This window comes from Carassius gibelio, chromosome B21, assembly GCF_023724105.1.
Source record: "Carassius gibelio isolate Cgi1373 ecotype wild population from Czech Republic chromosome B21, carGib1.2-hapl.c, whole genome shotgun sequence".
In the NCBI taxonomy this organism is placed as follows: Eukaryota; Metazoa; Chordata; class Actinopteri; order Cypriniformes; family Cyprinidae; genus Carassius; species Carassius gibelio.
Window position 1 is genome coordinate 6,447,503 of NC_068416.1, and position 12,863 is coordinate 6,460,365.

The 12,863-nt window shown below is 39.2% G+C and overlaps 1 protein-coding gene across 1 annotated transcript; it reads right to left on the minus strand.

Annotated features, from left to right (window-relative positions):
* Window positions 1-807: 807 nt before the first annotated feature.
* On the minus strand, window positions 808-11,356 carry LOC127986133 (GTPase IMAP family member 7-like). The gene is made up of 3 exons (XM_052588361.1): window positions 11,197-11,356; window positions 2,444-2,530; window positions 808-1,901 (listed from the first exon to the last, which is right to left on the minus strand). Exons 1-3 carry the CDS (start codon window positions 11,234-11,236, stop codon window positions 1,135-1,137), a joined length of 894 nt encoding a protein of 297 aa, XP_052444321.1. The 5' UTR covers window positions 11,237-11,356; the 3' UTR covers window positions 808-1,134.
* Between the last annotated feature and the right edge of the window lie 1,507 nt (window positions 11,357-12,863).

Genomic DNA, 12,863 nt, shown 5'->3' on the forward strand with positions numbered 1-12,863 from the left:
GAGATTGAAGAATACGACAAATTTAAATTTCATATAAAAAATGAAGGAAGACAAATAAAATAAATAATCTTGCTCTATCAGTGCAGTGACAAGTGAAACTTATTAAGTTAGTTTATACATTTGAAAATATATAGTGATAGAGACTCGAACATGTAAGGTCAGATTTTTTATTTTTTAAATAGTGCAATCTTTTGATACTACAGCTTATTTATATTACATGATCTGTATAAATTAAAATTTATTTAAAATAAATGATTTATAATTACTGTTAAACAAAAAGTGCTTGTGTGTAAAAGATATATAATAATAAAAATAATAATAATATGAATCACAAGAAATATATAAATCATAAAATCACTCATTAATGATCATTAAAGCCAGATTCTAAAAAAAATTTTTATATTTTTTTTTAGCATTAGTGACCTTTAATTTGGAGCAAGATAAACTGAGCGAGTGACTTTGTGTCAGACATGTGTCACTTCTCTCACATCTGATTGGTCCAACTTCAGTTTGAGATCTCTAACCCAGAACATAACCTGCCCCGGAGCAGGTTAGCCGTGCAGCGTAAAATACCATGGCAACGAACACTGATTAAAGCCGAGCTACTTTCATAGTACCTAAAACCCAGGGTTGGCGGAAACTAAGCTGAAACATAGCTGGCTAGCCACCTAATCTGGCTTCATGGTACAGGCCCCAGGACTAAGTGAAGTTGAAGCGTATTAGAAAAATAAACAAAAAGAATTGCAATGCCAAATAATCTTCAAAACAATGACAAAGAAGAAACCGTGTAATAACAGAAAACTATAATTGATGTAATAATTAAAACATTTAATACAATGCTTGCAAATGTTTTACAGACAACTCAGTCCCTCAATCAAATCTGAATGTGCTTGCAAAAAAAAAAACTGATTAGACATTTAGAAACAGCATATTCATATTTTTGACATTTATATTGACAGGAAAGCATTTGACAGGAAGCGAAACAGGATAATTGTGAAAAGGACCACAAGCAAGGACTCAAACTCGGGTAGCACAACTGTGTCACATGATGTGCTCCACATACAGCTATCAGAAGAATATTTATTTTCTTTTTTTGTCATTTAGAGTAACTGTGTATTACAGTCTCGAGCCTGCTTAATCTAATACTGCTGCTCCAACAGTTACTGCTGCTCCTACTGCTGCTGCTGCTGCCAATCTTCCTCCTGCTACTGCTCCTCTTCCTACTAGTGCTCCTACTCCTATTAGTAGTGCTGTTTTGACATAACCTTTAGCTCTTTGTTTCAGAGCCTCCCGTTTAATTTCATCCTGGGCTATTCTATACATCTCGTTAGTGTAGTGCTGTCCTCCATTCTCCTTCACCATCTTCTCAATCTTCTTCAGCAGTTCAGTGACCTGAGAGCGATTCTTCATGTCTTCATTATTGAATAAATGATATCTATCACGATACACTTTAATAAGAGCCTTGAGATCATTATCTTCACTGATAAAATCATCTAATGTTTGTCCCTTCAGCTGATCTCCTCTAGTGAACAGAATGATTGTGTATCGAGTAGCTTCTTCTCCAAAGTTCTCCTGAATCCATTTCACTGTGTTTTTCTCCTCATTTGTGTATCTCACGTCCAGTCTCATGACCAGCAGAAATACATGAGGACCAGGAACAGACATGTAGACACACTTCTCTGTTTCAGCTTTCAGTTTTTCTTCAGTCATGGACGTATCAAACATTCCTGGAGTGTCGATCACCGAGATGATTCTGTCCTCCACTGTTGTCAGATGTCGTTGACAATTACTAGTAATAGACCTAGATGACATACCACTCTTAAACACAGAGTCGCCGATGATGGTGTTTCCTGTTGAACTCTTCCCTGATCCAGTTTTACCCAGCAGCACAATCCTGAGATCTGATAGAGAGAGAGGAATTTAAGATGTCATTTACGCTTAAAAAAATGATAAGCACATTTGCCTTCGCTCACTATGAGGCCTCAGAAAAACTCCTCAAGAAGATTTAAAATGACTAAAATAAGACAGAACAAAAAAAGTTAATAAACATTGTTTTATATAAAATAAGTTAAGTAACATTGTTTTCATAAGTAACATAATTAATGAACATTATTTGCCACCTCAACAACTTTTTTTTCTATTGTAGAACCAGGGTCCCTATCATTTTTAATAACTTGTACATGCTGTGTGAGGTCACTTAATTTTAAAAGTTTAATATCTAAAACTGAAAAAGTCATGGAAAATATATACCAATATACCATGGATATGGTACCATGGCCAGGTGTTGGGTGGTTTGCTTACACACTGAGTTTTTGTTTGCTTCCAATTAATGAACACCAAGTCATAGATTATCACTTATATACATATATCATATCATATCATTTACCTTTTTAAGTTGAAATCTCTCAGAATTAAAAGGTACCAAAAATGGGTTAATATTTACCAATGTTTGAACTTTCTCTAGCAATCTCTTGTATTAGTCCTTTCATCTCTTCCTGCATTTCCATCTGTTTCTTGAGATGTTCCTGGTCTGAGAAAGAGAACGTGTCACTTTAATTAGCTGCGACTGTAAATGCATTACTGCTATAGCCGTATATTTCAGACGTCTATTCTTGTGTAGATATCCATACCCTCCTGATGTGAAATAAAATGTTTTTTTGCAAGTGCTTTCTATTCTAAATTAGTATAGAAATTAGTCTTTTGAAGTCTTTAAATATTCCAAAGTCAAGTGAACCATTATTCAATGGAACTTTTGATGCACAATGCATTATAACCAATCAGCTGTTGTCGTCTGCATGGAGGCAGACTCAATCTCTGGGTCAATTGTGCAAGCACAGGGACCTCGTGCTCCAGTATCTCAACCTGTTGGGCCTTCGGGTCAACTAGGAAAAGAGCAAACTCTCACTGATACAGAGGATCTCTTTTCTCGGTATAGAGTTGGATTTGGTCGAACAGACAATGCGCCTCACAGAGGAACATGCGCGGTCAGTTCTAGCCTGCTTGAATATGTTCAAGGGCAGGACGGCGGCCCCACTGAAACTTTATCAGAGGCTCCTGGGGCATATGGTGGCCCCAGCAGCACTTACACCGCTCTGCCTGTTACATATGAGACCAGTCCAGCACTGGCTTTATGGCCGAGTCCAGAGGTGGCCATGGAAGCGCGGCACTCTCCGGGTCCAAGTTACACTGGCCTCTTACATTCCTCTGAGAAGAGGTGCCCCTAGAGCAGATCTCCAGGCATGCTATGGTTTACACAGATGCCTCCACCACTGGGCCATGTACAACGGGCATGCAGTCTCAGAGGTTTGGACGGGACCGCAGCCGCATTGGCACATCAACTGCCTAGAGTTGTTAGCAGTACGCCTTGCTCTGAACTGCCTCAAAGGCTGTTTGCGAGGCAACAGACAACACAGTGAACATTGTGTACATCAACTGACAAGGTGGTCTGTGTTCCCGTCGGATGTCGCAACTTGCCTGCCATCTCCTCCAGTTGCCTCCATCAACCCTCAAAGTCCAGGTTGCCGCTATTGCTGCATACCATGACGCCATACATGGGAAGTCTTTAGGTAAGCATAACCTTGTCATTAGGTTCCTAAGAGGGGACAGGAAGGTCAATTCTTCCTGGCCCCTGTCTATACCCTCTTGGGACCTGACTCTAGTGCTACATCACTTGCCTTCAGTTGAGCTAAAGTTCTGTCATTGAAAAATCTGCTCCTGCTTGCACTGGCCTCCATCAAGAGGGTAGGGGACCTGCATGCATTTTCAGTTGACAATTTGTGCCTAGAGTTTGAGCCGGTGACTCCCACGTAATCCTGGGGCCCCGGAACAGCTACATGCCCAAGGTTCCCACCTCACCTTTCAAAGACCAAGAGGTGAACCTGCAAGCACTGCCCATGATGGAGGCAGGCCCAGCCCTGGATTTGCTCTGTCCCATCCGAGCATTCATATGCTACGTAGAATGGACACAAAGCTTCAGGACGTCAGACCATCTCTTTGTTTTTTATGGAAACAGACAGAATGGGAATGCCATCTCTAAGCAGATGATGGCCCACTGGATTCTGGATGCTATAACACTGGCTTTTCATGGTGGGCCCTGCCCGTTAAAGTTGCGAGCTCAACTTAAAGAGTTAACAGATATGTGTAGAACTGCGGTCTGGGCAACCCCTAACACATTCACTAGGTTCTATAGCCTTCGTGTAGATCCGGCCTCCTCCTGTGTTCTCACCTCAAATGGGAAGTGGCACAGAAAGGCCCCGGTTAGTGTAAGTTTTAATGACCTCAAATTTCTCCATATACACCTAAATGGATGCTATATGTGTATTTGCTTCCGCAGCTTCCCTGTTCCAAGCGAGACGGTAGTGCTTTGACAATGGTGAGTGGAACTACTTGTTACGTGGCCTACACCTAATAGGGGCGCAGACAGCTCGCACACGGAACTGTAAGGGGCAGCACCCATGGCGCTTTGGTAGGGATCCCAATTAGTTGGTCATCGATATGACGTCAAGAGTGACCAACTGAAAGGGAACATCTCGGTTACATATGGTAACCCTCTTTCCCTGAAGGAGGGAACGAAGACATCATGTCCCATCACCACGGTTGCTGTACCACTGCTGAGCCACCGGGTCACCGGACCGGCTCTTCAACAAAAACCTGCTGTGCTTCTGCTGCTGGGCTGCTGCCTTATACTCACACTGTGATCAGCAGCAGCTGAATGCAATAATTGTATGCCAGTGTGTATTGGCTAGACTAGTTTACAATCAAAGTAGATTGGCTTATAGAAGCGATATCCCAATTAGTCGGTCACCCGCGTGACGTCTCCGTTCCCTCCTTCAGGGAATGAGAGTTCCCTTTCAGTAGAGAATGACGAATGGGAGCACACCCAAGAGCCCAATCACCTTCGAGTTGTACAAAACAAGTACGCTGTACACTGAGTACCTTGGTCTGCGGAATTTTCATTGCGAGCTCCACCCCGCAGAGTGGGTATATAAGGAGCAGCGCGAGCAACTCGCATTCAAGCTTTCACTTTGGAGCCAAGCACATCGCTTGCTGCTTTCACCGGAGTGTTTACAAGTGAGTCAGCTGGTGTTGGTGTGACGGCGAAATTCAGTGGTTAATCTGGGTTTCCTGCAGTTACCTCCCACGTTCCCCTGAGCACTTCAGCCCCGCTGAAAGAGCTTTTTCTCTCACAAAAGAGTAACAGGTTGTATTTGCGTATTTTTAAAGACATAATTTAGCCCATGTTTTTCTAGGTGCAACCGTATATCTATCCTCATGACCCCCCTCACAAACCCCGCAGCCAGCTTAGTTTCTGTATGAGTTCCTGGACCCTTTCAGGCTCCTGACATCTCATTCGAGGGGCTCAGGAGGAAGACCTTATATCGAGCGCTGCATCACAAGGCCGGCTTGAGTCCTCGGGAGATGAGAATTCGGCTGAGTTGCCTCCCTCAGGAGTGCCAGCGTTGCCAGTTGCCAGCGTTGACAGCTGAGTGCATCGGGCTTGACTGGAATCCTCCACCCTGCCCCGAGTGCTCGAGGCTGGATGATTGGTTCCTGGGGGCTGCTCATGCTGATTGGCAAAAATACTAATGTTAATTGCACGTGTCTGATACAAGACAAACAATGATGACACAGTGTTGTTTAGTTATAGATTACCCCCCCCCCTCTTTCCTTCCCCCTGTATTTTAGTAGAGTGTGCCATAAAACTGTTTTGTTTGTCAACAACCATCAGACATCATATTGTGTGTATTTGGTTGCTTAAACTCAACAAACTAACAGCATGTGGAGCGCCCGAGTACCAAATGGCTTAAAATACTTAAAATTTTTGTGACAATACAACAATTACCCGATTAGTCAAGTCAAGTGACAGCTCTGTCAGCTGTCCCGATCGAAATGCGAGTGAGGCTTGTATCGCAGCTTGCAGCAGGTCGCTGAAGTGCAGACAAGATGTGCTGATGAGAAGCGCGCTCCGAGAGAGTTTATGGTTTCGAACGACTGATTGAATCTTGTTTGTGTGGATTTATTTTATTATTCCAACCTACAAGCTATGTTGAATAAATGCAGGGATTTACCTCATTATAAACTTGAAAGCTGCGAGAATTATTAAAACTACAGAAATGTAGGACCTGATCAAATATAACTATTACACAGAGATTTGAAAAATACAATTCCACAACTTTTTCAAAAGTTTTTAGGCATGGAAATTGTTGTTTTAAAATCGCATGGCATTTTCATGACCTTACAGACCTTAAATGCAATTGATGCACGCTCTTAAAATCACTTAAACTGGTCCAGCAATGTGATTGTGCGAGTGCTCCGTTACCTCTCCCTCCTGTAATCACATGCTGGATCCGTTATCCTGCTTTGTTCCAGGACCTCGCAATTTACAAATTAAGCAGTGAGCGCCACCTATGGCTGACCCTGGAAGACATGAGGGAGTCTGATCTGAATCAACTCCCCGGTCTCCCAGGCTGGCCTCTTCAGTAGAGAATTTTGCATAGCAGTTCTCTGCCACCCAGAAGCAGTCTGAGGCCATCCTGCATTGGCGGCAGAGGTGCAGAGGTGCCGCCTCAGCCTTCTCGTCGCAAAGGGCACCGCCCTGCGCTCTCCGCCACTCCCGCTCAACCACAGCAGCAGCCTTCACTCCGGTCGCAGCGAGTGGACGGCTGCAGAAGGCAGGCGCAACCCGTCTCTGCACCTAAACCTGCCAAGCGTCAGGCCAGGTGGGTTACAGCCAATCTTGGACTTGCGTGCCTTGAACCGAGCTCTTCCAAAACTTCCATTGAAAATGCTAACGCCCTAGCGCATTTTTCGAATGCATTCGTCCATTGGATTGGTTTGCAGCAATCAACCTGAAGGACGCGTACTTTAATGTCTCCATTCTTCCCCAACACAGACCATTTCTTCAGTTTGCTTTTGAGGGGTAGGCATTGTAGTACAAAGTACTCCCATTCGGGTTGGCTCTGTCTCGGCGTGTCTTTACGAAAGTCGCAGAGGGAGCCCATGTGTGTATGTCCACAGTAAGTCTCTTCGTAGCATGTGTTTTTCCCTTGGCAAGCACCTTGCCAGCTCTGTCATTGAAACTTCCACCCTAAGGGCTGGGTACCTCAGAGTTCATGTGTATCACCACCTTTGGCTGATAACTGCCTTCGTAAGTCCTCCTACGAGCAGGCAGCCTGTTAGCGTATGTGCGGCTGGAATATGCTACCCAGTGTTTTCCGTGTCAGCTATAGGCCCTCACTCATGCTGGCCTCACAGCAGGGTGCTATCACTCACACGCGTCACTGGAAGCCATGTAGCGTTTTGTAAGGGACCCCATTCATCATTCTCTTTCTGACGTAAAGTAGAACATGACTGACTGAAAGGGAACATCTTGGTTACATATGTAATTCTCGTTCCCTGTAGAAGGGAACGGAGATGTTACATACCCTTGCCACATTGCTGTTCCGCTGAACGGCCGGGTCTCTGGGCTTGGCTCCTCAGTGAAGACTTAAATGCGAGTTGCTCGCACTGCTCGTTATATACCCGCTCTGTGGGGTGGAGCTTGTGATGCAAATACCATAGACCAAGGTACTCGGCGTACCATTGGCTCGTTTTGTAACCACTCTAAGGTAATTGGGCTCTCGGGCAAGATCCCATTCATCAATCTCTTTCTGACGTAACGTCTCCGTTAGCTCCTTCAGGGAACAAGGGTTACATACAAAACGGAGACTTTACCATACACAACCAAGATGTTTCTCTTTTTCACTAAACATTCATATTTTAAAATTCATTTAAAAAAAAATCTAATCAAATTGTTTTCTGCAATCACCAGACTCTTGTTGTACACATCCCTAAGTATGACTGTGGTGATTTTCAAATCATTTTACAGTAACATTCCTTAATAATTACATGCCAAAATCATGAAATATAGTATATTTTTCACTCTATAGTCCTATTTGAAAATTCATACTTTGTTTTCAAGAATCTTCACCAGACTCTTGTTCTACATGTTCCCAAGTACCACTGTGGTGATTGTAATTTTACTTTACTGTTTCATTCTTTAATAATTGCTTACCAAATCATGAACAATGCAATCTAATGGTAGGGTGTCTGAGTCAAAAAATGATCTAATTGCTGTGTTGGCTAACCCTAGACGAAGTTCTGTAAGATTTTCATCCAGACTGTGGAACCACTGGTGTACATGTCTGTATGTTAGACACTGAACACTGTGGGGGGTTAATTTTTACTTCTTGTATATTTATTATTTGGTTTTTTTTTTTTTTCTATGTATGTGTTTTTGTATTGTACTATGGATCCCTCTGGGTCAGGAAATAAAGTTTAAAGATTAATGCCTCACTGTAAAGACATTTATAAAATTCAATTCAATTCGTTTTCTGCAAACTCCAACAGATTCTTGTTCTACATTTCCCTAGGTCCCCTGTAGTGATTGTCATTTTACTTTGCTGTATAATTTTTTAATAACTGGATATAAATATTTAATAACTTAATAAAAGGATGCTAACACCAAATGTTGATTTAATGTTTTTACACATTAAATTATTTTACACAAGTGCCTAAAACTGTTAACAGTACTGTAGCTTTGCAGGAATTTTTGTTGTTGTTGCATCTTAGAGATGTTGCCACAGTTCTTCTGGATCGAGTCTGTCTCAGGTTGTTCTGTTTTTTCATGTCACTCCAGACAGACTGATGATGATAAGATTAGATCTCTGTGTAAAGCACTCGCTGTGGTCAGACAAAAATCTCAGTGGACTATTACAGTTAATGGCAAAATAAATATTTGCGAATGTATACTGATATTTCCTGCTGACACAATAAATAATTGAATTAATCACAGCAAAATAAATTATTGCTAAAGCTATTTTTAGCTGGTAAAAATTCTAGTGTTGTTATAATTTTGACCACCGTGTTTAAACACACAAACACACATACACACACACACGTGTACACGTATACATACACACACACACACACACACACACATACATATATATATATACTTTAAGATCTCTGAGTCCAGTGATCTTGAAAAGATGCTGAAAAGGTGTTTATTCTTATATATATATACACTGTATATTGTGGGTACTTCTATTTGCTGTTGTATATATATTTCCACTTGTCCCATAAAGCGTTGTGAGAAGCCTTGCTTGTGCAGCTCAACAGTCTTGCCACATTCAGTTCCACATTCATGTTTTAAAACTTAACTTGTACATTAATTTTCATTACTTTTAAAAAATGTAGTAAAATACATTCGCACTGAAAGATATAAAGAAAATCCTTCTGAAATGAGAACAATGCCATAGAACATTTTGGATGGAATACTAGATTGACTTGCTGAATTGTTGAGAAATTCTACCAATCACCCCAATGAAGATATGTACCACAATATACAAATTAGTAATCACTATAATAACAGTAATACCTTTCTGACCGTGATGATCTTGCTGGATAGAGACAATAACATGAGATTAGTGATAATGGAAAAGTACATTAAAATTGACATTTTATAACACATAACAACACTGAAAGTTTTATCTGGTAGACCAGATAAAATATTAAATTGGAAAAGGCTACATAAATGTATATTTAAATTAACATATAAAAATTTGTAAACATTCACCTGTAAGTCATGACATGTTCATGTTGTATGTCAAGACAGAGACACCGAAACACACAAGGCAGAATGAAAATTACCAAAACCTTCACTAAGCCAAACATAATGTCAAATACACAGTCAACAGCCAAAAATAAATAATTAAAATAGACTGCATAGTGAGAAATAAAGCATTTTTCATGATTTGTGCATGCAATTATTAAATAATGATAAAGTTAAAGGATATGAAAATGACCACAATGGTACTTATGTATGTGTACAGCAAGAGTCTGGTGATAGCAGAAAACAATTTTATTTTATTTTTTATGAATTTTCAAATATGACTATAGAGTGAGAAAGATAAAAATTTTCATGATTTTGGCATGCAGTTATTAAAGAATGAAACAGTGAAATGACATGAAAAAAAGTTTGGTTTTGTCCTTTTTAATATGTTTTCCCCCTCACTTTATTTTGATTTTTTTTTTTCACATAAGCAGGATACACCATACAAAAGCATGTACAGACAGAATGGTAACATTTGCACTTAAAACTATTAAAATGTGACTGAATTCCATCATTCTTTATAATAATAATAATAATAATAATAATAATAATAATAATAATAATAATAAACATGGATTCAATTGATATAATAATGTTAACTTTAAGTGTACAAAACATAATCCAAATTATGCATTAATTTAGCAGCACTACACATGAAAAAGGAAAAAGTATGCAACCTTGAACCCAAAAATAAATAAATAACATAAAACATTATTATAGTTTTAAAAAAAACTGTTAAAAACATATATAGAAGGCCGTGAATATGATTATGAATACGAATATGAATAAATATGACAACCGAAGGAGGATTTAGGCTACTAAAACTCACTAAACATCATACTAATAAAGTGTACTATCTACAGAAAAAAAAAAATCAGATGAGCCGTTAGAATATGAATGCTACGCGTTTAATAACACGCCAAGCCTTTTTCTCCCATAAAACCGTTATAAGAAAACATTTAATGTGGCTAGAAGAGTCTCTAAGTGTCCAACTTTCGGAGCTATAGACATTATACAATTAAGTCACTACGAAAAAAAAAACTAATATCGGCCCAAAGGACAGCGTCACCGGAATTCACAAATCATGGAGAATGATTATTTGCATGTCTATGACAGCGCACTGCGTGTTTATAGCCAAAAGAAATCTGAATATCAAACCGCAAACTATCTTTACTGCGGTCCAAGAACTTAAAACACCAAACTCACTAAACATCATACTAAAAAGTATACTATTTACAACAAAATCAGATGAGCCCTATATGCAACGCGTTTAATAACGCGTTAAGACGCGCTACTCTGAAGCGCAGATGTTGCTGTGGGTGGGTCGCAAAACATCTACCGTTATTTAAACGTTTCACTTTTTTAAATTGAGTTTAAAGTTCTATAACTTCTGCTTCGGGTTGTTTTTTATTGTTAGACTCGAAGGCAACGTTAGTCTTCGTCTAGAATAACACTGGAAACTATCTGCGTAGGCCTAGTACTACACACAAAATCTCTTTGTTGGTTTGCATGTAAGTTTAATAAAAGCATATATTTTCACTGACCTGAATGTTGACTTGCAGAATTTCTATTTTTGTCTTCCATACTTTCGCCGCTTGTGTAAATGTTATCTCTCTCTCTCTCGCTCTCCTTGTGGTGACCGTGCTGTAGACTACACAGAGAAGTTTGATTTGACTTTCACTTCTAATGAAATGGGTGGAGTGAAAAGACACATCACCAGTCACTGTATGTTGACTCAGTGGGAGTAAATAATATTACCATGTGTGATGAAATATTTGATATCCTATACAAAACATTTGAAGAAGTTCCTTTTTTTTTTTTTTTTTTTTGTAATTGTAAGATATTCTGGCCTATGTGACTGACTGCTTTTATGAATAGAGAACACAGAAGGAAGCTCCAGAAAAGGGAGATGCTACAGGATTAGATAGAGTGGAAACTGATAATGTGTGTAAAACCCAGACAGTTCATTAAAACTCTAAAATGTAACCTAAAGATCTGCTTAGGATAAATTATCAATGAATGTTAGATCATTTGAAAACAAAATATTGAATCCTGGAGAACATTGTCCATGTCAATGGCAAGATGTTAGTACTCCTTTGATTTTTGTACATTTATCAGGCACTCCCTTGTTTTATCCCACTGAGTTTTTTAAGCAACTAGACACAATAATTGTACTATTTTGTGTGGAATTTTAAGAATGTGAGAACATCAAAGAAACATTTATGCAAAACTAAAACATGTTACTACTGGGCAGCTAATCTAAGTTCATTTTCACATGGTGGAGAAAGCAGCCTTCTGAGTCAGATAGAGATCCGTCCTAGTTTCGAATGGAGCAAGCATTTTGCAACAGGACATCTCTTTCTGATCTTCTTAATAGTCCTATTAGAACTGACCCGGCCTTATATGATTATCACTTTATTATAAATAATTCCCCGAAAATATGGAAACAGATTAATGGTTCCTGACATGTACACAGATAGTCCTACTATATGCCAGAATCATGCCTTCTCTCCTGGTTTGCTTGATTCAAGTTTTACACAATGGGAGAAGAACAGCATTCAAAGAATAAAATATTTCTATATAGATGGGACATTTGCCTCATTTAAGCAATAAAAAAAAAACTTATAATCAATATTTCTATTTTTGTGAAAGAAAGATGTCAAATATTAATGTGATGACAGAACACAAAGTACTTGAAGAAATGAACAAGTTTAATCCTTTGCATCGGGGAGCTGTGTCATGTTTCTATAGTATTCTGTTAAAACATGAAGCCAAAATTAAGCAGGCCCTGGAGATAGAATTAAGGTTAGAGATCCATTCAGACAGTTGAGAAGAAGGCCTTGAGAACACACTTACCTGTTCAATTAATGTAAGGCATAATTTAATTCAGTTTAAAACATTGCATAGATTATTCTTATCTAAGGTAAAATTGCACAGCATTTTCCAAGTTTCTCCATTCTGTAACTCACACACTATGGTTGTGCCATAAATTACAGGTATTAGGATGTAATATTAGGAATGTTAATATATGTATATTAATATACATGAGAAACCAGTCATATTATTCTGTATGATAATTGCCTGAGTTTGAAATGTTGGGGTAGAGATTTTGCAAGTATTCTGTATTGATAATGTATTTAATATATTTAATAACAATTGTGAAAAGTATGGGGAATGACATGTAAAAAAAGGGCACAGATTTCCAGCTTTG

Bases quoted from the DNA above. Each gene is read 5' to 3' on its own strand.
- LOC127986133 (XM_052588361.1), bottom strand. From the start codon at position 11,236: ATGGAAGACAAAAATAGAAATTCTGCAAGTCAACATTCAG. The intron at 2,531-11,196 runs GTCAGTGAAAAT...TCTCTTTCTCAG, and splicing joins TTCTGCAAGTCAACATTCAG to ACCAGGAACATCTCAAGAAA. The intron at 1,902-2,443 runs GTAAATATTAAC...TCTCTCTATCAG, and splicing joins TAGAGAAAGTTCAAACATTG to ATCTCAGGATTGTGCTGCTG.